The sequence below is a fragment of the Venustampulla echinocandica genome (genome assembly GCF_003357145.1).
Source record: "Venustampulla echinocandica strain BP 5553 chromosome Unknown scaffold_4, whole genome shotgun sequence".
Lineage (NCBI taxonomy): Eukaryota > Fungi > Ascomycota > Leotiomycetes > Helotiales > Pleuroascaceae > Venustampulla > Venustampulla echinocandica.
Window position 1 is genome coordinate 1,560,892 of NW_022474209.1, and position 24,435 is coordinate 1,585,326.

At 47.3% G+C, this 24,435-nt stretch overlaps 6 protein-coding genes across 6 annotated transcripts; 2 read left to right on the forward strand and 4 right to left on the reverse strand.

Moving 5' to 3' along the window:
- Window positions 1-716: 716 nt before the first annotated feature.
- Window positions 717-2,580, reverse strand: BP5553_06822 (Uncharacterized protein; the record flags this gene model as incomplete). Its single annotated transcript, XM_032015445.1, has 4 exons — window positions 717-1,805; window positions 1,851-2,274; window positions 2,324-2,477; window positions 2,535-2,580. 4 exons carry the CDS (start codon window positions 2,578-2,580, stop codon window positions 717-719), a joined length of 1,713 nt encoding a protein of 570 aa, XP_031868866.1.
- A 1,438-nt stretch (window positions 2,581-4,018) lies between these two features.
- On the reverse strand, window positions 4,019-8,282 carry BP5553_06823 (uncharacterized protein; the record flags this gene model as incomplete). Its single annotated transcript, XM_032015446.1, has 4 exons — window positions 4,019-5,980; window positions 6,050-6,672; window positions 6,736-8,154; window positions 8,207-8,282. The coding sequence occupies 4 exons, from the start codon at window positions 8,280-8,282 to the stop codon at window positions 4,019-4,021; spliced, it is 4,080 nt and encodes a 1,359-aa protein (XP_031868867.1).
- A 2,766-nt stretch (window positions 8,283-11,048) lies between these two features.
- BP5553_06824 (uncharacterized protein) lies at window positions 11,049-12,800 on the forward strand (the record flags this gene model as incomplete). Its single annotated transcript, XM_032015447.1, has 1 exon — window positions 11,049-12,800. One exon carries the CDS (start codon window positions 11,049-11,051, stop codon window positions 12,798-12,800), a length of 1,752 nt encoding a protein of 583 aa, XP_031868868.1.
- Window positions 12,801-13,665: 865 nt separating this feature from the next.
- On the reverse strand, window positions 13,666-15,471 carry BP5553_06825 (uncharacterized protein; the record flags this gene model as incomplete). The annotated part of the gene is made up of 5 exons (XM_032015448.1): window positions 13,666-13,941; window positions 14,345-14,366; window positions 14,491-14,686; window positions 14,764-14,914; window positions 14,965-15,471. 5 exons carry the CDS (start codon window positions 15,469-15,471, stop codon window positions 13,666-13,668), a joined length of 1,152 nt encoding a protein of 383 aa, XP_031868869.1.
- A 620-nt stretch (window positions 15,472-16,091) lies between these two features.
- Window positions 16,092-17,030, reverse strand: BP5553_06826 (uncharacterized protein; the record flags this gene model as incomplete). The annotated part of the gene is made up of 2 exons (XM_032015449.1): window positions 16,092-16,368; window positions 16,474-17,030. 2 exons carry the CDS (start codon window positions 17,028-17,030, stop codon window positions 16,092-16,094), a joined length of 834 nt encoding a protein of 277 aa, XP_031868870.1.
- Window positions 17,031-20,080: 3,050 nt separating this feature from the next.
- Window positions 20,081-21,053, forward strand: BP5553_06827 (uncharacterized protein; the record flags this gene model as incomplete). Its single annotated transcript, XM_032015450.1, has 5 exons — window positions 20,081-20,258; window positions 20,327-20,431; window positions 20,493-20,669; window positions 20,738-20,884; window positions 20,953-21,053. The coding sequence occupies 5 exons, from the start codon at window positions 20,081-20,083 to the stop codon at window positions 21,051-21,053; spliced, it is 708 nt and encodes a 235-aa protein (XP_031868871.1).
- Between the last annotated feature and the right edge of the window lie 3,382 nt (window positions 21,054-24,435).

The following is a 24,435-nucleotide window of genomic DNA, read 5'->3' on the forward strand; positions in this document are numbered from 1 at the left end:
TCTAAACGACGTCTAAGTGAAATTGACAGACGTTTTGTTATTGCCAACGTTATTGTTAATGACAGTCGTACAGCTGTTTAATAATTCACCGATTAACACAGCGATATCTGCAGCTGATATACAGGAAATCCTCGACATTCTTTTACCGGTATCCGCAGACCCAGTTGGTGGATTGTTGCCGGTATCGTGCTGCCTCTTTTCTGTGGTGCTTCTTGTTTCTGTTTCTTCTTCTCTCTGTCTTATTGCGGTGTCTGGTTCCACCTCCGGGAGCCCGGTTATACTTCAGCTACATTTATATAAGTAGCGCCCAAGTCCGGGATTTTACCGGATTGGCGGCGTGCATAGGAGATTTGAGAGGTATTCACTTTGTTAGCTCAGTAGAATCCTTCCGGACTAAGACCATGAAATCACCATACCCGTTTTGCTGGCCTCAATCTAACAGCACCAGCTGTAGAAAAATATAGCAAAGGTAACAGGATGGTATTATGCACTAATGAGGTATGTACGCATATAAAAACCCGAATTCTCCCACGGCTATGCTATCAGCAACAAGCAAAACGCCCTTAAAGCAACGCCACAAATGCACCCACCCACCCACGTTGTAAACACTAAAAATTAGGAGCCAGCCTAGACAAATCTCATCTCATCTAGCTTTCGTATCGTGACATTGCATTCGTCCTATACATATCCTCCAAATGTGCGAAAAATCAAAACTCTCAGAACTGATTCCCATCATCTCTCGGCTTCGGTGGCGGCCTTCCTCCCCATAGTGCATTATGTACTTCCTGGGCGTCACCGACCGGCCGGCTGGAATTTGCCCATTGCTCTGAGGGATTAGGTTGTTGTCTTCGTTGGTGCCGCCTATCCTCTAGGTAGGCTTCTGATTGTATTGCCGATGGGAAGGGTTGTGGAATGGCATGGCTCTGATAGGGTTCGGGCTCCCCCTGAGCGGCGGCCATGCCCATATTTCCTTGCCCGCGGTTCCCTTTTTCCGTCAGCGATCCTGGGGTGGGATTTTCCCCCATGAAGCGGTCTGGACTTAAACTTCGGTCATCAGAATCGGAGCGTTGACGCATGGGATCGTAACCTGAGCTAGAATTTTGGGGATTTGGCTGGGCGTGGGTGATGAGCCCTGCGCCCTCCTCGCCCGGTACTTCGTTCGGTCCAGCGCTTGGAATGCCATATTTGCTTCTGCGGAATTCATTCGCGATTGGGAGATGGTCGTCTCCTTTGTATGCTCTCTGTGATGGTTCTAACACCATATCATTTTCCTGGCCGTTCTTGTACGATGTATCATTCTCTCGATGTTTTCGTCCAACAACTAACCACCGCATGCCTCTTGCAAAAGCTTTGACCAAATCCCAGGGGTTCATCGCATCGGCGATCGCTCTCCATCCGAGAAGACCACCCTCATTCTTTCCAAGTGTGTTCATTGGTGGGCTATCAGTGCCAGAAGCTGATATTGGGTATTTCCCCACCTCGGTGCCTTTCTTGTACGGCTGGTATGGAAATGCAAACAGATGCAAAAAGGCGAAGATAGCCATTTCAACACATAGTAGGAGTGATGGGATCCCGACCTTGAGATCCGGATACGCAAGAGTAGTAGTAGGTTTGACCACGTTGAATGTGGCGGAAGTCAAGATACTAATGAGGAAAGTTTGCCAAAACGAAAGGAAGATGACGAGTTTGATGGCTAGAACCTTTAGGAACGGACTGTGGGGAGCAAGGTCTTTGCGAAGTTGAATATAGAACTGAATAAGGCAGAACATCGCGACTGTAACAGCAGCGCCTTCGATAACCAGGACCTAATGTGGTCAGTATAAACCGTGGAGAAATATTGGGAAACATACCCAGATATGCGCAAATACTGGTGAGTTGGAAGACTCGCAGTATTTACCAAAGTACTGAGTTATAACCGCAACAACAGTCGCCCCAATCCGTATGAAACAGTATTGGTAGACTCCCGTCCAAATAATGTTGAACCACGTCAGCCCGCTTCGGGGTGTCCTCCAAGGCCCCCTCTGTCCGCCGCAGCACTTCATCGCCCATGACACCGGCCACACCCATCCTACAGGCTCTATAGTTCGAAAGTAATGCTTCTGTTCGTGTAAATCTGGCGCAATGTAGTGGCACATGAGCGCAAAGAAAGAGGCGATCGCAAAAGCTTCGTAGCACTCTGATATAACGTGGAAATATATCGCATGCCAGTAAAACCAGAAGGCGAGGAACGAGGCCGCGGAATAAACTGGGATCATGAAGAGGATTCGGATGATACTGTGGAAGGTCAGTGAGATGTTAGAATGCTTTAAGAAGGGGTACCTACTGTCTTTGCTCATAGGGCTTCGTATAATTGGTGGCATGCATCCAGATAAGATACAGAGATAGTAATGTGGCGATTAAGGCGGTCGCTGCCGCGATGATGAGACCGAGGGTATGGAATGTCATATTTCCTACCAATGGTACCTCCGAGTCGCCAACTATACTGGGTCAGCACCTACTGATCACCTTCAGTGTAATACCAAGGGATCGCATACTCAGCATCTCGTCCAGCGTCGCATTACAGGTTGTGTTGAACAGCATCTTTGCGGCTGTCGCTCATTCGAGGAGCCCGGTACTTGGGGACTATCCTGTATATCCCTTCTACCATCCGTTGTAATGCCTTGCGCAAATCGTATGTATGTTCCGAAGTCCTCTCTTGAATCGTGACTGATGCCAGCGCAATGTTGTCCGCTCCAAATATCAGGGTCTTTCCCGTTGGTCCCACAATCACCGCAGTGTTTCAGATGTCTCCCAGCGACTTTCCAAGGGCCAGCAGTCGCAAGCGTATTCGAGGGATTCTGGGGGGGTATATTTGCTCTTTTCTTCAAGAATCGCAATCTGAGGTCGTTAGGGAAGAGAAATTCGCGTCGTGGGATTTGGAAATCGTGTATGCAGGTTGATTGATGGTGGCAGGGAGAAGATAGCATTCACAAGGAGGTTGATTGATGGGTGTGGCTTAGCTTGGCTGTTACGTTGTCACATCTCGGCGCCCGATTTAGTTACAAACACGCAAGGTTACGGAATGAAGATCGACTTGGACGACCCATATTTATATTTTATAAAGCAACTGGATACTTCCATAGTTATTAAATCCTATTTGGGCCTAACAATCTACTGCTACTACAGAATGCAACGACAAGTGTTCATGGTCCTGCTTTCAAAGCGCCTCAAAGTGTACAGTACCCGAGTTCCCAAGCTGGTTCCTTTATCTCGTATCGTGCAACGAATGGCTTGCGATAGTAATGCACAGCCTCCCCTCGAGCTCCCTCGACCCCGTCTTTTCAGCCCTCGGTCGCCGCAAGGCAGAGTCTTACGTGGCTAATATTTCATAGAGCTGACTGTCAGCCTCACCCGACGTTGTGATGTTTGTCCACTTGAACCCACGGATCGATGATTGATTTCTCAATCGATTAATTCCCATGAATCAGGTATGAGAGGATCTTGCTACACTGCGTGGTCTATCTACTTCACGAGAATTCCCTTTTACGCCCATTTCAAGTACACAAAGAGCGTTGATGGACTTGTAACATTATGAAACTGGTGTCCACCAATGCGTAGTATTGGCAACACGTGACCTATCATGTGCTTCTCCTCCTGAGGAATGTTAGGGGGAGGGATTTCAGGGGCAGTCAAATTCTACAAATAATAACTATTTCAGCTTTTTCTACATTCTCAATCATTCTCTCCAACAAAAGCAAATCCGGCATCTGCTCTCAGGCGCATCCTTAAACAGTAGACTTGAGTTGTCTTCCTTCAGGTATACTTGATCCATCCCAGTACTATATTGATAGCGGAGTGCTGTTCTACATTCGAGGAGACAACATACTTATCACTCGTGATCGCCGCCATAGTGTTGTAGATATAAAAATATACCTATCAATTTCATAATTAAGCAATCAGACCATCTCGCCCGTTTCAAAAATGGCAAATATGACACAATGTAATTGAATTAGAGCTCTATATACAATTCCTAGATTCCTCAGGAGCGTCTATGGACAAGACTCTCACTCTCACTCTCACTTCCAATGGCATCAATCCCCCATCTCCAACCCCCACCTCCACCCACTGGCCACCAACAGAGCCGAAATTTCTTCTTCAAAAAGTCTGTGTCCATTGCAGATTGCACATTCCCATCCCTCAGCTGCCGCACCAACGAGCTCCCAGCCAGCAGCGACATCTGGGCAGCAATCGAAGTAGGAGGTTTCGCCATCAAGCTCTCCCTGGGAAAGCTAACAAATATGTAAACTAGTCCAGCTAGCATTGCAGCTAATACCACACAAAGCGCAATAGTAGTACGAGCATCTTGTTTCATGCGAGTCAAAGGAGTGCTGATAGTGCCAGGTACAGTCCGAGTGCTATTTTTGGATGCGATTGCTGTCGTATGGGTTCGTAGCTCTGTGATGATTTCTACACAGTAGGAAGTGAAGACGGATTGCACGGCGCTGGAAAGTTGATTCTCATCTAGGACCCCACTAACATCTCCAACTTGGAATTGTTGATGGGCAGCGATGAGCTCAAACATATTGGTACTCTCGCCACGTGTTGGCCATAAACTATCGTTGTCTATAACACCGTCACGGTCGTCGTTATATTGGCTTGGATGACTGGATTTCGGATAAGCCCACAGCGGAGTGGTTTTGTTGTACTGCCTCACATACTCGATACTGTCTTTGTCATATGCAGAAACATCCCATGGTAGTATTTCGGTGCCGTTGACCCTGGTCCTGGTAGTTTTTGTCATTTGCACATTGACATTGACTTCCCAGAAGGCTTTGCTGCAACTGACGGCTACCATGGATGGGCTGCTAGAGTAGTTGAACATTCCAGGCTCGAGCTTTACTGTTGTATTTGAAAGTAAAGTCTGGTTGGTAAACGGCTCCAAGATGCTGGAAAAGTCCCCAAGTGTGACAAGGTAGGGCGTATCAAACGGTCCAGAGCCACCCAGATAACTATATCCCTTAATTTGAGCCCTACCAAAGTAACGATGGGTCGTAAACTCTGGGTTTTGTGCTTTGGTCCATTTAACTAACTCAGCCTGGTCGCCGAACGTATCATTGCAAATCTTACTTGCACAGCGCATGGAGAACTTCCAATTCGTTTCATTTTTCGGTTCTGGCGTATTATCTAGCACGTAGGCTTGGAAGTGCTCCGGTCCCAAAGATGTGCAGGTAAGATTTACCGCGATGGCAGGAACTCTAGTAGCGATGAGACTTCCAACGTCAGATATTTGCTCATGGTCGTCTCCTAGATTTGTCAAGTTGCTAAACACAAGATTTCCCATAGCTCCAGCTCTGTGAGGAACACCAAAGTAAGGAATCGATGTCCACTCGGAGAATTGTGAAGCTCGCCTAACCATCGCATTTTCGGTTTCAATCAGATAGCCGTACCCTTGGGACCGAAACATTTCGTACATGGCTTCGAACCCGTCCATCAGACTGGTGTCAAGTATTACTTGTACAGGTCCTGTATCGATAGCCTCTATAGGTACGTACAAGCCTGCTGCTAAAATCTTTGCCCCTGGGAAAAGCAGGGCCATAATTGAACTTGTGGCCAGTGCGATGCTTCCAAACCGTAAAATAGCATAGATTGGCATGAGCAGGACGAAGCTATACGAACCGTAAAGCAGGGATTTCGATCCAGAATTTCTGTGAAGTGCGAGATATGGAGTAAAGCTTTGTAGCACACCATGGACACTTGACACGCCGTATCCAACGAGAACCAGGATAGTTGTTGGAACGACTGACCACGCCGCTGATGCAGTTGAAGTTATCGCAAGAAAGCCGCCAGAAGTAGTGGAGATCCTCAGCAGAACGGCGAGGGTGGTTATGACCGCCGAGAGAGAAAAGAGCAAAACCACCCTTGATACTAGGTGGAAAGGCAGTGGCTGGTACCTCGATGGCTGAGGTTCGTGTTCCACGGAGGCTACAGCGTTCATAGTTTCCTATGATTGATGGTTAGCTATGTGTTAAAAAGCAGACGTTCGTGGAGTGTAAAGATAGATAACACTCACATAGCGGTTGGAACCGGGAGATTGCTCTGACACTTCGTTAGCCTCAATGACGGAGGTCGCATTTTTGGAGGACAGTAGCCACCGCCATCCGGACAAAGATTCATTCGTCGAACGTGGGTCTGACATCACAACTTCCTGGAGCTTCTGCTCTACCCTATTTTCAGACGCACTCAAGATGACCGAAACAGCAGCCAAGCTAGAAGGATCTTCGGTCAACCGACTCTTTGGCCGAAGAATTGTACAACAGAGACCACAAATCAGACCCATAAAGGCTAGGATAGCTTGCATACCCCGCAATGAGGCAGGTCGAACATGCAGTCTCGATTCGTGTAGAGTAACTGATCCATTGACTGCGCGTGTCACATTTGTCCGCGCGAATGAACTAATAACCTTCGTCAAAATAGTGTTGGAAAGGTCAACTACCTCGGACTCGAACAGAGCCGGATTGTCAATATATTCAGAAATATTGCGCCCACCACTGAGCAGCTGATCGAAAAACACATCATGGCCAGAGTATTCGCTAGCATAACGCGTTACATTCTCGAACGTGGCTTGTGGTAGTCTGCCAGATTTATATGGACCAACTGGACTAAGACGATACGCGGATTGGGATTCTGGATCCACTAGATAATTGAGGAGTCAGTAGTTTCTCTATTGGACAAAAGATTCCTGGAGGGTGTACTTACATGGGTTGTTGAGGTATGTGACGACAACTGGGAGATCTGCGCCAATATCAATAGGCGTCGGGTGACTGTCTTCAAAAGAAAAGCTCAGGATGTCGCCAGTACTCCCATTCAGTCGAATATTAGCCTGGCGAATAAAGTACTTAGGGCGGCATAAGAAACCAATGGCTTTGGCATCTACCATGCTCCCGTTCCCAAAGGGCCTACTCGCGACTGTGGCAAGCATTCGTATATCAGTGCCGTTATCAGAACAGTCGGTGACATTCAGCCAGCCTAATTGTTCTGGATCCCATCCTGCTGAAGTTACACTCTGCGTTAGTGGTGGTCGACAATTTGCCTTGGCCAGATCATCTCCATCTGCATTCAGGACGATATGCGTTTCGTTGGCGACGACATAACTAATATTCATGCATTCGAATGGAGCATTGAATGCTTGCACATGAGCCCCCACAGTGACGTTCTGTTTTAACCACTGAGTTATATTGAGGGACTCGAAGGCAAAATCATCGACTGTCCAAGGGCCGTTCTTTCCATTTGGTTGGCGGGAGGAGGCTACTGCAGCATAAGGTTGACTTCCCCGGTAATCCCATGGGATGTAGAGGGTGCCGTTCTTGCTTGCCAAAGTGTCCTTGAAAGAGAATTGCGAATCCATCACGATGGATGAATGTTGCTCCACAGGAGAATAGAGGTTGACGAAGGTCAACGCATTAGCCAGCGGTACCAGTATGCCACAGAGCAGACCAATGACAAGCCCAAGGAACATCGCCCAGTGTCCATGGCGAGCCGAGGTCCATACAGATATGAATTCAAGAGAGTCTACATAGTCCAGCAACATCGACTTGGGTGATTCGGACCATCTGGCACTCATTATTGAGTATGGTGTGACGATTTTGAGATCACTAACGAGGGATTTCCAAGCAAACCCGAGGCAGATCACGGCCACCGTTGGCAGATACCGGGCAAGCTGCACCGACGTTCTATTGTCTGTCGAGAACCCCTGCCGGTTACGAGCAACAATATTCAAGCATTCCAACAAAATCGCGATCGTCAAGCATGTCAGAGTCAGCAGCGCCGCCGGGACTTTGCGAAGCATTATTGGTACCCATTCCTTCGGGGGTTTCTGGGAGGTTTCTTTCGATGCACCACCACCATGACCGCCAGATGGCAAAGAAAGCAATGCGACGTCGCTGGTGTAAGCGTCTCCATCGGGGGGGTTCACATAAGTGAACGAGGAAGCTCCACTCGGGTTTGGGTTAGGTACTTTCTTGCGCGATATTTTTGAATCTCTGAAAGTTGCAGTCGTGTTCTGACCCGGGGAAGGTCCTGGAGGACAAGTAGTACTGTCTTCCCGGGAAAATGATTGGTCGATAAATGATTGCAATAAAGATGTTGTCTTCAAGGAAAGGTTATCGTCTTCTGTCTCTGCTTGCTGTCAGGACTTGCTGTCCCATGCTAAGCTTGAAATAAAACATACGAGGTAGCTCTGTGTTCATGCGTGCCTGATACCGGTTCTCGTCTGCGATAAACGGACGGTGCGGTGGCGAGCTCATTGAATGAGAGCATATATTTGAAACGCAGTAAGAAATCCGAAAATTGCAGCTGACATTCCGTGTGGGGTGGGGAGGGCTCCACGGGCGGATTAAATTATCAGAGGATTGATTGAACTTGAAATACAATGAGGTACAGAGAGAGCAACAATTATCAAGTTACAAACAACAGTAAATACAAAGTGGCAACGAGGAGAGTAGAAAAGCAAGCAGGTTGAAACGGACAGAGTCGTGTTTAAAGGTATGGCAGGACTTGCCTTACTGTACTCGATCTGCATGCGCCATACTCGAGTAGCACTGCCTCCTCACATCGTACGTACAACGCCGCCAACCAGTTGCCCTGTATCGTGTTGGTTCCTGGAGTCAGCCCTACCTAGGTACCCAGTACTGGGAGAAATCTGGGTAATTGTCCTTCGTAGATCCACCGTGGTTGACAGCGTTGCGCGGTGCTTGGGGCGCCAATAGGGGAGCGCTGCTGCGCGCCCTCTGAATTCTGGATGCGCTTCGTACTGTCAGGTAGGTCCCGACCGCCTTGTTGGTTTACGCTTGGAGGAGGGAGATGATAGGGCAATTACGGGGTGCCAAGTATCTATGACTTGGACTAGGCTGTAAGTTGTAATGCTCACCGACTTCAGAAAAGAAGAAGAAAAGCTCAAGCAACCAAAGGCAGGAAGTACCTATGTACAGTACCTTAGGTAGGCAAAGAGTGGCACGCTGTAGTGATGTGCGCTACAGTACTGTACTGTAGGTGGCAGGCCTAGGCCACAGGGCATGAAGGCCTGAGTACCATGGTACACCGACCGCCATTGTGCTATCGGAATACTAGCAGCAGCATAGACGCAGGGAAGCCACCGTTTATCCATGGCCTGGATAGGTTAGCAAATATGCTTCAAACGGAGTGAGAGTTTGTAGGAAGTAGGCAGTAGGCAGTAGGAAGTAGGACTGAAGAAAACCAAGGGAACGAGTTTACAGTGTTTACAGCATGGCACGACCCCGGAATTGGGCACCTGCGGGGAACCTGGCTTAATAAGCAGCCATGACAAGGTGGCTGCTATCCCGCTTTGGGTACCTGCGCCGCCGAGTCAGTCGGCGGAGCGAGGTCTTCACGCTGCGGCTCCGGTTGTCAGGTGGTAGAAAGAAGCTTGACCAATAGTTTAGTGTTCTTATAAGTGAATATTCTGGGCGCATCCAGGTGGTGGCATTCAGGACGACTAATAGTCACAGGACCCAGTAATTAATATAGGTAAGTATGGCAAATAAAGCGTGTTCCATTCTCTGGCTGGCCAGGTTCTCTCTGGCTCAAGCTCTCTGGCATCGCCGTGTGTAAATGGGAGAGTGAGAGGGAGCCAGGAGCGTATAAGCCCAGCTGGGCCCACCCATCCACGTGTCGTCTAACTGGTACATTTTGAAGGCAGTGACAGAGGATCATATGGTGATTGCAGCTGCCCCACCACGACACATTAAAAGCGAATATCCCGATTTTTGGTGTGTTTCGCGAGGTAGGCCATTATTTAATGTCTAGTACCATCAATGACAGAACCAAAATCTGAAGACGGGAAAGATTGGGGACCTGGACAAGCAGCGCGGCTGGGACGATAAGCGATGAACCAGAACTGCTCAGATTAGCGAGGGTCCCAATTCGGTCCAACACATGATGGCCTCACAATGCAGCACGCGTCTATCTAAAATTACTAACATTAGCCGCTACCCACCCTCACGTCCCAGTGTGACAGGCACCGGAGGAGGCTCAAATAGGCCCCATATTCTCTGTCACCATCGCCCTCGCCCACGCTCTCTTACAGCATCGACTCTTCCGCTGAAGTTACTCCTACACCAAGGTCATCTCACTTCTATATGCAGACGTCACCAATCAATATGTCGAAGACCGTCCAAATTTCAGCTACCTTTTCAACGATTTCGTCTAGATTAGACTCCTTCGGAAGCTGGCCTTGCCAATGTTGGCCTCCTAAGCAGCTAGCAATACATGGGTTTATCAAGTGCCAGGCGAGAAGGATGATCCGATCTCCTGTTTCTCTTGCGGAAAAGAGTGGTATTGTGGGAATTCTACTAAGATGGTCACAGACAAAGAACTCCTAGACTACCACCATGATGACTGTCTTTGGGCAGATATGCGTCGGGAAATCATGGCAGACTCAAGCTTCGCCACTACGAGACCGACGAACCATTCTGTTGTCACTGGGCCTCTACAACAGCAACTCGAGATAGACTCTTCACCATCCCCGTACAGGTTATCTCCATTGTCTTCTCCGCTACCTAAAATCACCTTGATGTGTTTCAATCGATACTCCATTAGTTCACATGCAACCTTCCAAACGCAAGGTGGCCAATGCAATTGCTTGGAGGCAAGCCACACCTTGAGATTTGCATGATTGGTTGGTTGTTCAGCTACAAGCGCAGCCTCGTTGCGCGGCTTGGGCTATTTTCGGCTCACTGCCTTTTCTTTTTCGAGGCTGTGAAGTTTTCCCACTTCATCAAGACCCTCTCTTAAGCTCGTTCATCTAAGGTTGGGAGATATCGTAGCACTTGTTAAGGCTACGCTTACCGACAAGAACGATCGATTTAGTGAAGCAGAGTCCACATCGCCAGGCCGCACAGACTGCGCATACCAGACCTGAGGATAGCTTCAAATAGAGCGGCCTGAGGTAGGCTGCCATCTCCCTATTGACTATGCATTCAGCCTGGCGATAACAAGCTTTGGCACAGAACCCATCCATTCAGAACATCGAACAGTTAGCTCGGCGAGCTGTCATGTCTCCCAAATCGAAAGCTGAACAATCAGCCAATCCAGGTGGTCCGACAGACTTGATCACAAACAGCGTATATCTTCAATCAACCTTCACTAAGCTGCTTGGCTTCCTTCCTGTTGTCTTGTCGACCGTGGTCAGCCTCGTCATCTTAGCCAGTTTTCGAGAGGACTGGAGAATCCGAAATGGCTTTTACTACGACTGGATCATTAAAAACAGAGCACCAACGCAGGTCATAGTGCAAATTCTTGCCGGGCTTCTGGGATTAGCGTTGGTTTCGCCTCTTCGTCTAGCTTCGAACTACGCTGCCCGTCGGTCGCTCGCACGTCGTCCCATATCCATGGACCAGTTAGGTCTCTATAGTGCCCTCACAACGGCTCAAATCAACTGGTCGCTTCCGATGTCATATCTCTCTGCACTTTTGGCGTTCGCGGCCTTTGCATTGCTCCCCCAAGCTTTGTGGGCAGGTGCGCTTACTCCTGTTTCAGTGCTCGTGGCAGACAATAGACTACTCCAAATTCGAGTACCGGCATGGAGCAATGATACGCGAGCTCTATGGTCTCAAAATTGGTACAATTATGCCAATGAGGCCAATGGTCCATCTTTGCAGACGAATATAGGGATCTTTTCCTACGCTGTACACACGAGCCGTTATTCATACCTCATCAATGACGGCTTGACAGCGTCGACTCTCGGCGGAGAGCCCCCCGCTTTTGCGAAAAGCGACAACACCAATTACACCTATCACGGGCGGTCCTACGGTGCCGGTTCGTCTGTTGGGCTCAATGACAGTTTCGTCAACACGGACTCTCACATTACCAGCTACGAATACCTCGAGACCGCTTATCAAATCAAGTATAATTGCATCTATAACGGGTCTCTGTACGTCACGCTCGATGCGCGAGAAGATGCAGCTCCAGTTGAATACTATGCACATTGGGACCTTAACGGCGGTTACTTGACAGGCAGTTTTTGGAACGGCTCACCGATGATTGTGGCTGCAATGACAGTTGGAAATGGATTCCTAATAAATGCGTTAGGGTACAGCCAGCTCCAAAACGTTTCATGCACGACAAAGGTCGTTCCCACCATTTTCCGCGTTGCCGTCGATGTCATCCAAAAGTCGATCACGGTGACACCAGTCAGCCAGGATAGCGTCAAGAATGTAGAGCAAACGAATACAGTCGCCGCTCAAAGCACAGATTCGATGGGTTCCTTATCCATGATAAGCACCACTTCATTCACATCCCTTCTCGGAGATATGTTGGTCAACAACATTTTCAGGGTCCAACAACAGAACACAAATGAGACAGTCGAGCGAAAGAATCTCAGAGGTATTGAAGAGTCAGCAAATGCGATATATGATCAGGCCTTCATCGGAGCAGCGAGTGCTCAGCTCGTTCTCGCGCAGGAATATTCAACACAAAATGTCACTGCTGTTGTTCAAGTCCTTGCCGTGGGTGAGGCTGTATACATCTACCTAGTCACGGCTTTGAATCTGCTAGTTCTTGCAGGACTCTCTTTCGAGGCTTTCCGTACTCGACTTTGGCTCGGGCTGCCAAAATTGGACTTTGTTGATACTAGGAGCGCAGTCATCGCGAGTTCTGCAGGTGGCATTGGGGTCTCTGAATCTGTTGAGCAAAGGCTCAATGCTCATGGTCGAACCTGGGATGGTGCAGCTGGGAATAGGATAGCTGGAAAGATCAAGGTCATGCTCACTTACGGACTAGCCGGTCCGAGTATATCTTTGAATTAGAGTTGCCTCTCGTATGAGACAAATTTTCCTGTGCGCAATAGGGCGACGATCTCTTCTTTTATGTCCTCGGCCTCAGCGCACGCTCCGACCGCCAAGGCAGAGACGACAATGCCATTCCTGGCACTATCTTCTCCAGCATTGCAGTAGTGAGGAATCTATACGTCTTGGTCCCGCACTTCTCTAAAGGGCGCATAAATACTTCAGTCTCTGGACTCGAGAAGAGCAATAACGAGTTGCCAGCCTGGGTCAAGGGCAGAGTGCTGTCGCTCTTGATTGATTCCGCGATCTTGGTGGTTTTACTCATTGTGCTGACCGATTGGGATACTGACGTGCAGTAACGGCTGGCAGAGCATGATAGAGTTGCGAGGTTATATAGTTGCATTTGTGGCAATGTGAGTCTACCCGTAGCCCCGCTGCTAAATCATGGGCTGGCTGCGATGTGTGCGCCGGCTGGGCATGTGTAGGGGCATGTGTTGAGGCATGTGGAGACTTGGGGGAATGAGCGTGGAGGGGAGATGATGGAGATTCTGGAGGATTTGTTTTGAGTATGAGGATAACGACGAGACGGTTATCGATGGAGAAATCGCTATAGATGTCCAGGGCAAGGAGAAGAGAAGATGAATTGTGTAGTTTCGGAGAGATGAGAAGCGGGCAATTGATAGAGGATGGCCTTATCGTCGATAGAGATATGCGCCAGCAAGATATCAGGCGGTTGATTTTAATGTACAGCTCTTGTATATTTACGTTCTAGAAATATTTGCAAAACCAGCCCAAAAACTCAATGCTTGTAAATCCCCCTCCCAAGTGCATATGCATCCCATAAAATGTACCTTCGAAATTGATGCCAGAAAAACACGCTGTAAATTTATGATATCCTCGGGTGCTTAGCCGGCTCGATTTCTGATCCGCCTCTCGAGAGTTTTTTTCTCTCGCCAATGGCCAATCGTCCGTCCTTTGTCTCTTCCACAACCTTCGCCGCCGGCTCCAGATCCTCCAGTCTCTCTTCCTTCATCGCTATGAGCCGTTCTTGTTTCTTGTACATTTTGTAGAAACACCAACTCCCCACAACTGCGCAAACGCGAAAAGGAGGTGCAGCATTGGCGTAGTAATCTTGAAGGCAAGTGTCCGCCGGGGCCACAAACTACCAAAGAGATACATTGTGAGTATCGTTTCTGCAGTTGCTCCTGTAAGTGTTGTGAGACAAGCAACTCGGTAGAGCTTGAGGAGGAATCTGTGGGATGAGGGGTATATGCGGTAGAGGATGATAGAGACGTGAGGGAGAAATTCGGAAATAATGTCGAAGGCGACTGTGCACATGAATTGTTAGAGACTGCTCGCCAGGGGTCGAAGAATTTGGAGGGGAGTGGATGGATTGGAGAAACGTACCCCACACAGTGCACAGAATGAACTCGATTGTCGCGTCCCTTTCCCTCACGAGATTCAAACTGATGGCAATGGCAGATTGTCCAATCAATATTGATCCAATATGATGGTTGACACTGGCTGGTGAGATTGTCGGCCAGTAGAATGCCTCAAAGACGTACATTGCCATGAGTATTTGAGCAGCTATGATCAAGAAACAATTGACATTCGCTTTACGTTAATCTCCCATTGCACAAGAAAACAGAGAATGCTATTAACCAACCGGACCTAACGGTTTAAAGTGATCTTTGTCCAAAATGGGACTCACCTTGAGTCGCGCCTGGCGACTCCTTTACGAACAGTCTCCTCACCATCCTCTTCAGTATTCTCTGGAGTAGATGGGTCAGCTTCTGAATTCGTCTGTAAATCAAAGCCTTTCTCAGGCACGGAACTTGGAAGATTGTCGGTGTCGATGTCCCGTTCTGGAATCAAAAGTATATTGTTCGTGCCATCTGCAGTAACATCTTCAAAACACGTTTAAGGTGTTAGTATACGGAGGTTTGTGTCGAAGATGTACATCCACTCCCACTTTCTCACGTACAGTACTTCATTGCTATTCGCTTTACCTCTGATGGGTCGGAGGGATCAACTTCAAGATCTTGTACAACTCTCCAACTACTACGATCACAGATCTTAAATTTTATCCAAACCATAGCAGGGTCTGGTTTTTGGTCTCTTGATGGTCTTGTAGCCTGCAGAGATGTAAGCTTAGCAGGAAGCAAAAGAGAACTTAAGCGCTTACCTGTAGCTCAACAGCTTTAATCAGTTCTTCGGAGTTAGTGACATGCTCTGGTATCTTACCTGAGGCAGGTGTTGAGTTACTATTATCAGTTGCTGAATAATCCGCGCTAGGCTGCGCATTGTGGATGGGATTTTCGACCTCTTCTTGGTCTGCCATAGTTCGACGTTCGTTCTCCACCGCAGTCTGGTGTGATGGACCCTGTATAAGTTCTTGAGGCTCAGCGTCTCTAAGAGTCTCAAGTTCGAACTGAGTAAGTGGCCAGTTCCTTTTCGCTGCACCTATACCTCTTTGTACCCCCTTTCCCACTATCTTGGGTCTCCTCTGGTCTTGTGTTTTCTCCTTAGGCATTTTTTGCCCAAGTCTCTCTTCCCATTGTTTAGTAATATTCTTCACAAGCCTTTCCTTTCCCTCAGTTGCGGGTGTCTCTTCTTCCATTGCAGCATTATCCTCCTCTTTATATGTAACCCGCTCTTGCTCTTCCCTTACCAGCAGCTCCTTTTCTTCCATTGCAAGTTTTCCCGCTCCTCTCGTGAAGGCCTCTCGACAGCTTGGTTTTGTTCTCTGGAGTCAGAAGCAAGTAGTGGTAGCCTGCCTGAGGCTGTTGAGTTATCAGCTGCTGAATAATCTGAGCTAGGCTGTGGAGGATGGCTAGCTTTATCGACTTCAACTTGATCTCCTGCGGCTCGTAGTGAAAAATCGAACTCCTTTGACGGCGGCACAAAGCGATAGTTAGCTTCTGAAGACTCAACATTAGTGAATTTCTTCAAGTCAAGTTGCGTAAGTGGCCGTTCTCTCCTTTTGACTAAAGCCGATGCACGTAGAGCTCTTCGTACGCCGTTTTGACTTCTTAGTACCTTAGATCCCTTGTCTAGCTAGTTCTTATCGGCCTTCTTTTGCTTGGACCTGTCTTTCCATTACTTAGCAAGTTTCTCCGCCAGTCTTTCCTACTCTTCCCGTGTGACTCGCTCTTGTTCTTCTCTTGCTAACCGTTCTTGCTCGGCACGGTCTTATTCTTCTTTTGCAAGTCCTTCCTGTTACTTATTTGCCGGCCGCTCCTGCTCTTCTCCTGCAAGTCTTTCTTGTTCTTCTTTCGCAAGTCTCTTCTACTCCTCCCTTGTCAGTCTTTCTTATTCCTCCCTTGCGAGCCGTTCTTGCCGTTCCTGCTCTTCTTGTGCGAGTGTCTCTCGCTCCTCCAGTGCAAGTCTTTCCTGTTCTTCTCGCGCGAGTCGTTCTTGTTCCTGTCGTGCAAGCCGCTCCTGCTCCTCTCTCACAAGTCTTTCCTGTTCCTCTCTTACTTGGTCGTCTCCTAGCGGAGCTGAAATTGGAGAATCCAATAGTGATATCACCTCAGGAGAGGGAGGATTAGGACGGCTTAGCTTGCCAAAAAATACAAAGTACACAGATCTGCAGATAAAGAAAGACGATATCTCGTCGCACTATTCCTCGTCGGTATTGTGTAACTAGTCTATAAAAGGGGACAGTTTATCCCGTTCATGATCTTGCGTATACGGGATCCCGCTTCGTTTTGGTGATATATCAGAGCAATCAATCTCGACTGCAGCTCTCGCCTCCTCCTCTGTTACTAGCTGGGCAGCAGAGAACAAATTCACGATGTGCTCCACGTAGTCCTCAAACGCCGCTTCATTGTACTTATAGCAGTCAGGTTTCCGAGCTTTTAATAAGGCACTGCGAGCGATCTCCCTGTCGGGTGACCGCTGGGCTATGCTGTGAATCTTGTCAGACTCATATCCTAAACAGGAGGCTAGAATAGCCCCCTCACATGGGAAAATCTCATCTGCCTTCTCACTAGCAGGCTTTGCCAACAAGTTCTTCTTCTTCGGCTCCGCGGGGACCTGAGGGTAGTTGCGCATCGCATATATCCACATCTGCCATCGCCCAAGGTCTACCCGGTCCGCTAGGCTCCCAGGCCGGAACACGCAGGTGGACTCCGATTCTTGGATCACACACTGACCGGCCCTATAGTTCGCATCTTTGAATGCGTCTTCTAGGGCAGAGGACACTGTGTTCTCCCTACCTCTTCTCCGCGCGCTCTCGTACGAAGTCATTATCCGCACGTATCAAGCATTGGTAGTGCTCGTTGCCTATTCAATTTGGCGACACTTGGTGTCGCAGTCGCTCCTTCACCGTATATATATCTATATTTTTGCAGGAATATGCCTTTTAACGTTTCTCCTCCGGTATAGATTCATCATCTAGCGAAACAAGGCCGTTTGCCGCAGTTTTCCTCAAGCTTCTATCAGCTATATAAACGATACAGTTGAGATCCGCTTAACTTTATCTCGACTGTTAAAAGTCAAAGCTAGATAGCACATTTGGCTGTGGACCCCAGTTAGTTTTTTGTCTTTTTGGCAAAGCTATCTATTCGCTGTGGCATCCTAGTCCGAGGGAGAGCAGAGCGCTTTGGATCTATTTATAAAGCCACGCCAAGGCTTCAATCAAAACTTCTGGAATACAGAAAGTCCAATCCCCCCCCTCCTTAGCTCTGTTCGGTGGGCCACACAGTACCACTGCACCGGTAGGCGAGTACAAGACTGCCCTCGTAGTAGCGAGTGGCTTCGGCATAGCTGCGCAGCTGTCTTACCTGAGGCAGCTAATATATGGGTATAATGCCTGCAAGGCGCGCACCCGCTGCGTTCATTTGGTTTAGCAGTTGGAGACCTTGGGTAAGTTGAACTTAGGTCGGATTGTAAATTCAAGCTGACTGTGAATAGACATTGGGATTGCAGTAGAGTCTTTACTCAACCACGCCCTAGCTGACGACACTTTAGATGAAGGTTATGTCAGTTACCCCCTTACTTACGTTTTTATACAACTTCTAACTTGGATTAGATTCTCAGTATCTCAATTTACATCTAATCAGCAAAAGCAGACCGGGTGCCTTTTGGTCGACGTGCAATAGTATATAGTCGTACAGCCGATCTGACGACGATTCTTCGAGAAGAGGCAGAAGGCAAATATCTCAAAAGGGTGCAAGAGGAGACGGAAGAGCGAGGAGGAATGCTAGTAATAGGTAAGTTTTCATGACCAATAAAAGTATTCCTTTTTCTTATTTTTTATATTTCATTCGCTGACCTGTTTTAGTCTCAGGAACCAGCTAGCTACGCGATCAACTGCGAGATGAAGTACGTGGGTATCTAGATGATAAAGTAAGCCTGTGGGAGTTAGAATACCAGCCAGCGTAGCTGGAAAAGTAAGTCTGGGGAATTAGAATGTAAGTCAGCGTGATTGTGAGACACGGAAGAACATAAGTTAGATTAGTTCAATATCTTAGATTAAAGCGTTTTTGTTTCATATTTTCCCACAGGAATATCCTCCAACACTCGTCAGCCGATGCCGGTGTCGCCGGAGCCACATAGGCTTGAATCCGTCTGCGGAGTTGCCTGCGCTGGTCCAATAGGAGAGAATAAGTCTAAATTCGGTGCACTGCCTCTATTAATTTAGAAACGGAAGTGTGTGCAAGATGCAAGTAAGCTGCACCTATGAGGTCACCGTCTGTAAGCATTTGTGGGCCTTACTCATTTTCTTGGCCTTGCTTACCTACTTCTTCTGGGGTAGGGTAGGAAGACTCCCAATTATCCTAAGAGCTGTATTCTCATAAGGGCTGTAAAATCTGAAGAGAAAAGTCTTGAGAGAAATTTCTTAAGAGATTGCGGGTGTTGAGATATGATTCTTGAGATATTACAGCTCTTGGGAGAGCGTAGCTCCTACGAGAAATTTATTCACAGCCGTGCTCTCTTAAGCGATTTTTCACACGACTCATTATACTATATAACTTTCGTACAGTATGGGTAATGGCCGTTGGGCCTGACAATACATTGGACGCGACAAGGGCTTGTACTGGATTCGCCCAATGATACGCCATACTTACCTAAGTCGCTGTATAGGATGTTGTTATGTCACATCTCCACCTTACTAAGTCGCGATACTCACCATCAGAAAAGAAGACGAGAAGCTCAAGCAACCAAAGACTCCTGAGGAGGAGGGAAGTATAGCGCATTCTTGGGCGAATTTGGTGCAAACCTCTTTTGGCTAGAAATATCAGGCACTCACGACCATTGCCATTAGCCATATATGGCCTCGATATCAAGCTCCTATACTCTTTCCTATACATTCTCGATCGTCAGCGCATAGCACTCTGCTCTGCAACTATTCGACTATCTAGCCGACCGTAAGCAAGGCTATTCCTACGAAGTAGAACCAGGGCCTTATGCCCTGTAGCCACAGCCTGAAGCCCAAGCTCTACCGACTGACTCAGTGGCGCAGGTACCGAAAGTGGGATAGTAGACAGCCCCCCTATCCTCAAGCCTTCTCTTCAGGCCTTTATACACCGTAGTCTAGGCCTGCATCAACTGCATGCACCACTATAGCGTCCCACTATAGGTCCTCGCTCCTGCCGCCATAACCTCCATATCTGACCGAAATTGAGGTATTCAAGTCGTGCGAATATCTCAATTTCGGTCAGATATGGAGAATACGGTGGGCGGACAAAGGTTCGGCAGAGAGATCTTGGAATAGCTTCACTTTGCGATAGGCTAGATATTTGAATAGTAATTATAGTGATATGCGCCAAACTGTCTAGATTGTATAGAAAAGAGTATAGGAGCGGGATATCGAAGTCATATATGGGTAATGGCCGTTGGGCCTTATAATACTGTGTTGGCGAAATCGTTGGTACCAAATCCGCCCAATGATACGCCATACAAACTGGTAAGGTGGTATGCTGTTACATGATCAACTTACAGTCTCGTAAGGTATGACGTAACCATCCACCCTGAGGGGTGCCACAGTCACGTGTGTGGAGGACCCTGCAAGCCACCCGTGGATCATCGACTAGTGACGCGCTAGATGACCGATGTGCAGGGCAGCGGTGGGAATTCTCCGCCAGGTACAAGTGGAGGTCCCTGCTACTTATCTGCTTCTTTCATCATCATCATCATCCACAATAACACCGCACTTTCATCACTTTCACTTTCCGAGACTCCACCCTCAGGAAACATTTCTCTCTGCAACCAACATATCTCTACATAGCTCCTGCGAGCTTTTATCACTTCAGTCCACCTCTTCAAAATCTGAAAAGGTACTGCAACATCATCAAATGGCAGGCCAAAAGCCAGCCCCCCGCCCCAAGGGCACGAATGTTGGGTTCGGGAAGGAAAACGTCAAGCCTGGTCGCCCCACCACCGAAGAATCAGCGCAAGCACGCAAAGATAGACTTGCTAGAAGGGTGGCTACACGCGATATGGCTAGGAAGAAGCAGCAACAGCCGGCCCCAGGTGAGTAGCTAATACTAGGCCATTTCTATATGCTGAGTTAAGGAACGAATGAGCTGACCTGAAAACAGCTGCCGCCCCGTCAAAAGTCGTCATGCTGAGCAGGGAGGAGATAATCGCCAGAACTACAGCGGTGTTTGATGTGGCTATGGAAGAAGCTCGGAAGAGGGGCCCACGTAAGTAGCTGACCAATTCTATATGCCGAGTTAAGGAACGAATAGGCTGACCTTAACACAGCTGCCAACCGGCCGTCAGGCATTAGCCCTAGCGTTGCAATGGCAGCGCTTGAAGAGATAGAGCGTGAACGGGCAAGCGAAGAGTCTGGAGACGACTCGGATGTGCTGAGCAAGGAGGATAAAATCGCCAGAACTAGATCTGTGTCTGATGCAGCTATGGAAAAGCCGACGGCCCCAGGTGAGTAGCTAATGCTAGGCCATTTCTATATGCCGAGTTAAGCATCGAATAGGCTGACCCGAAAGTAGCCGCCACCCAGCCAAAAGAGTTCGGCCCTGATATTATAAGGGCAGCGATTGGAAAGAAGGCGAACGAGCTAAGCGCGGAGGAGATAAACGCTTTAACCAAAGCTATGTTCGATGCGGCTACGGAAAAAGCGTGGAAGATGGCCCCAAGTAAGTACCTGATAGTAACCAATTCTGTATACCAAGTGAAGGAACGAATGGGCTAACCTGAAAACTAGCCGCCAACCGGCCGCCAGGCACCAGTCCTGATGTTGCAATGGCAGCTCTTGAGGAGATAGAGCGTGAATTGACGTGGTCTGACTCGGAAGATGATAGCTAATCTGGTGGTCTGACGCCTGGTCTACGAGCGTCTGTCGATGGGAAATGGACGGGAAGAAGGGCAAATGCATTAAGGAATACTACAGGAGTTGCTCGATTATGATGCTCAATGCTTCGTGACTTTATATATTTTCACGAACCTTTCTACACGTCCAATATTGCATTGTCCCTATGATGTTGCATCTACTGCGTATGAGGCTTTTCTGAGATCAGTATCTTGATCTGGGCTTGGTCCTCCGCTGCTTACGGGTTCGAGCCACCGAATAGTACTTTCACATCCTCTGTGAGGGCATTTGGGGGCTGATCTTTAAGTCATGAATTCTATAATTTCTGCATTTAATAATTTCTGCGTTTTCATAATTTCTACATTCTCATAGTGCCGATCGCAAGGAATAAACATAGCAAACTATTTCTTATCTATTATATAGGCGGCATCGATATTCGCCCAAGGAAACACGCCCGGCTGCTTTATAAACGGCATTCTCAGCTTAGTTGTTTACTTTCTCAAGGTGTTATTCACTACCAGCTTGAGGTTGCTTATATTAACGCTCCCAGGATTATAACATTTCTACTTCGATCACATGCACAACAACTTTATAATTCCCATCCTCTACCATGGATAACACGATAGGCCCATAGCCCAAGAAGACTCCGTCTGATGATACTTTTTGGAATTTCATATCAGCACATCAAAGGAATCTTGACTATGATTATATTAAGCATTTGTCACTTATAGTGGATTTGCCACTTATAGAGAGTTTGTCATTTGCAGGGGATTTGTCATTTTCCGGCGGCATATTAGGAGCTGGGGTCTATTACCACTTTAGTTTTTAGGTAACGCGCAATGCAATACGATACTTAGCCAAGTCGTAAAATTTGTAGTTAAAGGTGCCTGGATACTTTTAGTTCAAGATATCAGCTATTTTAATGCAGAATGAGCTGCATCAACCCGTTCTTGGTCCCTATGTCACATAAAGATTTCCGTTCAAGTTATCCTATATAATGACTTGGTGCTATTTCGCCATAGATTGGTTTCTCAAGAATGTCATTGTAAGAAATGTTACCTGCGCGGAGTAGATATTCCATCATTTTGAAGGACGTGTACGGCCCTTTCACGAACACTTGCTTCCAAAGACTTTCACGCCGCATCAGGGTATGGCTACTTGCTTCACCGGAAGTAGGGCATGATTCAGTACCTCTGTGCTTTTCCCGGTACGAATCCATCCTTATTCCCCCTCCGATACGAGCAATAGTGGAGCATAAAAGGCAAAACGACGGGGAAAGAGAAAAGGATGATTGACTTAGTATATTGAATTTCTCAGTATAATTGAGATATGCCGATCAAGAGCCTACTGCCATTGCCCTTACAGATATCCTCAAATACAAGCTCTATTCGTCTCCTATCTTACGGACTCCATGATCTTTGACTACTTCTGTATAACCTAGCTTTGATAAAATGTAAACTGTAATATAACTACTGCCCGTTATATATTTATTCATTCGCATTTGGCATATCAAAGAAGACTACAGAGTGATATACAAGTCGTCGATTTCCTTCCTGTAGAACGCAATACTCTCCCTTCTACCTACATTCGACTTGGCTCTCCTAGCAAAAGGCTTCTGAGAATCAACTATAAGAACGAGAGATTTCTCAATCCTCATATACTCAGAGTATAGCTGATTTGCCCTTTCCACTGCGCTCTATAACTTCTCGATCAAAGCCCGCTTGGCTACTTCTGTTCTTAGAAATTCAGAGTTATCGACAAACTCAATAATCACGAATAGTTTCGGCTGACTTTCGTTACCGAGTAGTATAACGCGAATCCTTGGATTTATTATAATCTCGGCTTCTATTTTCGACATATCTCGGGATAACTATAAATCTGGACAGAAAGTTGACATTATAGTAGTATTGGAGCTAAGCGGAGACTCTGTTTAGATAACCAGCTCGATGAAGACGAGTGAGGTGAGTAGACGTAGATAGATTATAGAAAGATTAATACTAATAAAGAATTAGAATGAAATTAAAATGATATTCCCGACTTCCGATCTTCTAGAGAACGTGAAAGAAAGCGTATAGTTTATCATACTTTATACTATATATAATATCTACTAACGGCTACTATATCTCTGCTCGGAAATAGTTGATAAGTTATAATAGATTACGCGAATAATCAAACTACGAAGTTATCTTCCGATTAATCAAAGCGAGGAGATAGTAACAAATAAGCAAATATACTATCATCCTTTAGTGTAGCCTCGTTCACTACACTGCTGGCACTTTGGTGCGACACGTCGGCGATCTATATATTTCGAATCTTAACGTTATATTTCTTGACTTCGAAGTAAAGATTATCCCAAAACCGCTTATATATTTCCTAATAAAGCAAATTTTTAGTATCAACATTTAGTTATACTGATTATATCAGGACGTTGGTAAAGGAGATCGAAATTAAGATACTTTTCCGAACCCGTTTACATGGGCGCCGATGATCATTACGGCGTTTGGATCGTCACCGGCAAGGCTTACAGAGCTCAATGGAGTGTATTGCTTGACCGCAAACTTCAGTCCTGCGTATGCCGAGTGCCATTTGGGTATTCACGTATATGCTGGCCCGGAACCACATGCTCGGTGACTCTGAAGATGGATGTTGACATCGTCGTGCTTCTACGAGTAATGTAATTACCGTTTGCTTATTGAGTGCATCACACTATCAAGTATCAAGCGGGCAAGGTGACGCTTCTTTTATTCGATGCGGTTAGGTGAGAATAGATACTACCGAAATATCCGAATTGAATAACCCTCGACGCAGTTAAGCTGTGGAGTAAGCACCAGAATTCGATCGAATTTTTACTTGCGCGGAGCCCGTGATGGCACCGTATGACTGCAGAAGGATTGCTAGGATGAAGCTACTGCACTGCGTACTCGTAATGACTTCGGCTGCTTCGTCGCCGCATTTTCTATGTCATCTAGTACCGCTGATGCGCGATGGCAGCTTGTGTTGCTAGTGGCTGGTTTTCGTACTCGAGTAAGCTTGCACGGCTTTTCAGCCGTCGAGAGTCGTCATCATATCAGCCAACTCCGAGTGGCCACGAGTAGAGCAACAACCCACATTGGACATGAGAAAAATAAGCTCCGTGCCAACCTCAAATCGAATCTTGCAACGTTAAAAAGACTGCGACTGGAAGAAATGAGAGCCGAGTATTTCAAGCATATACGAGTAGACAATATGCGAGCGAAGGGCCTCTCAACCGCCATGTACGAGGTGTCCAATCGAACCCCTCAGTCCCAAACTACCGCAATGGCCACGGCCCGTCTCAAAGACTCAAACTATCACCTACCGAATCTGTCGCTGATCGAGGCTTTATGACAAGGCGGTATA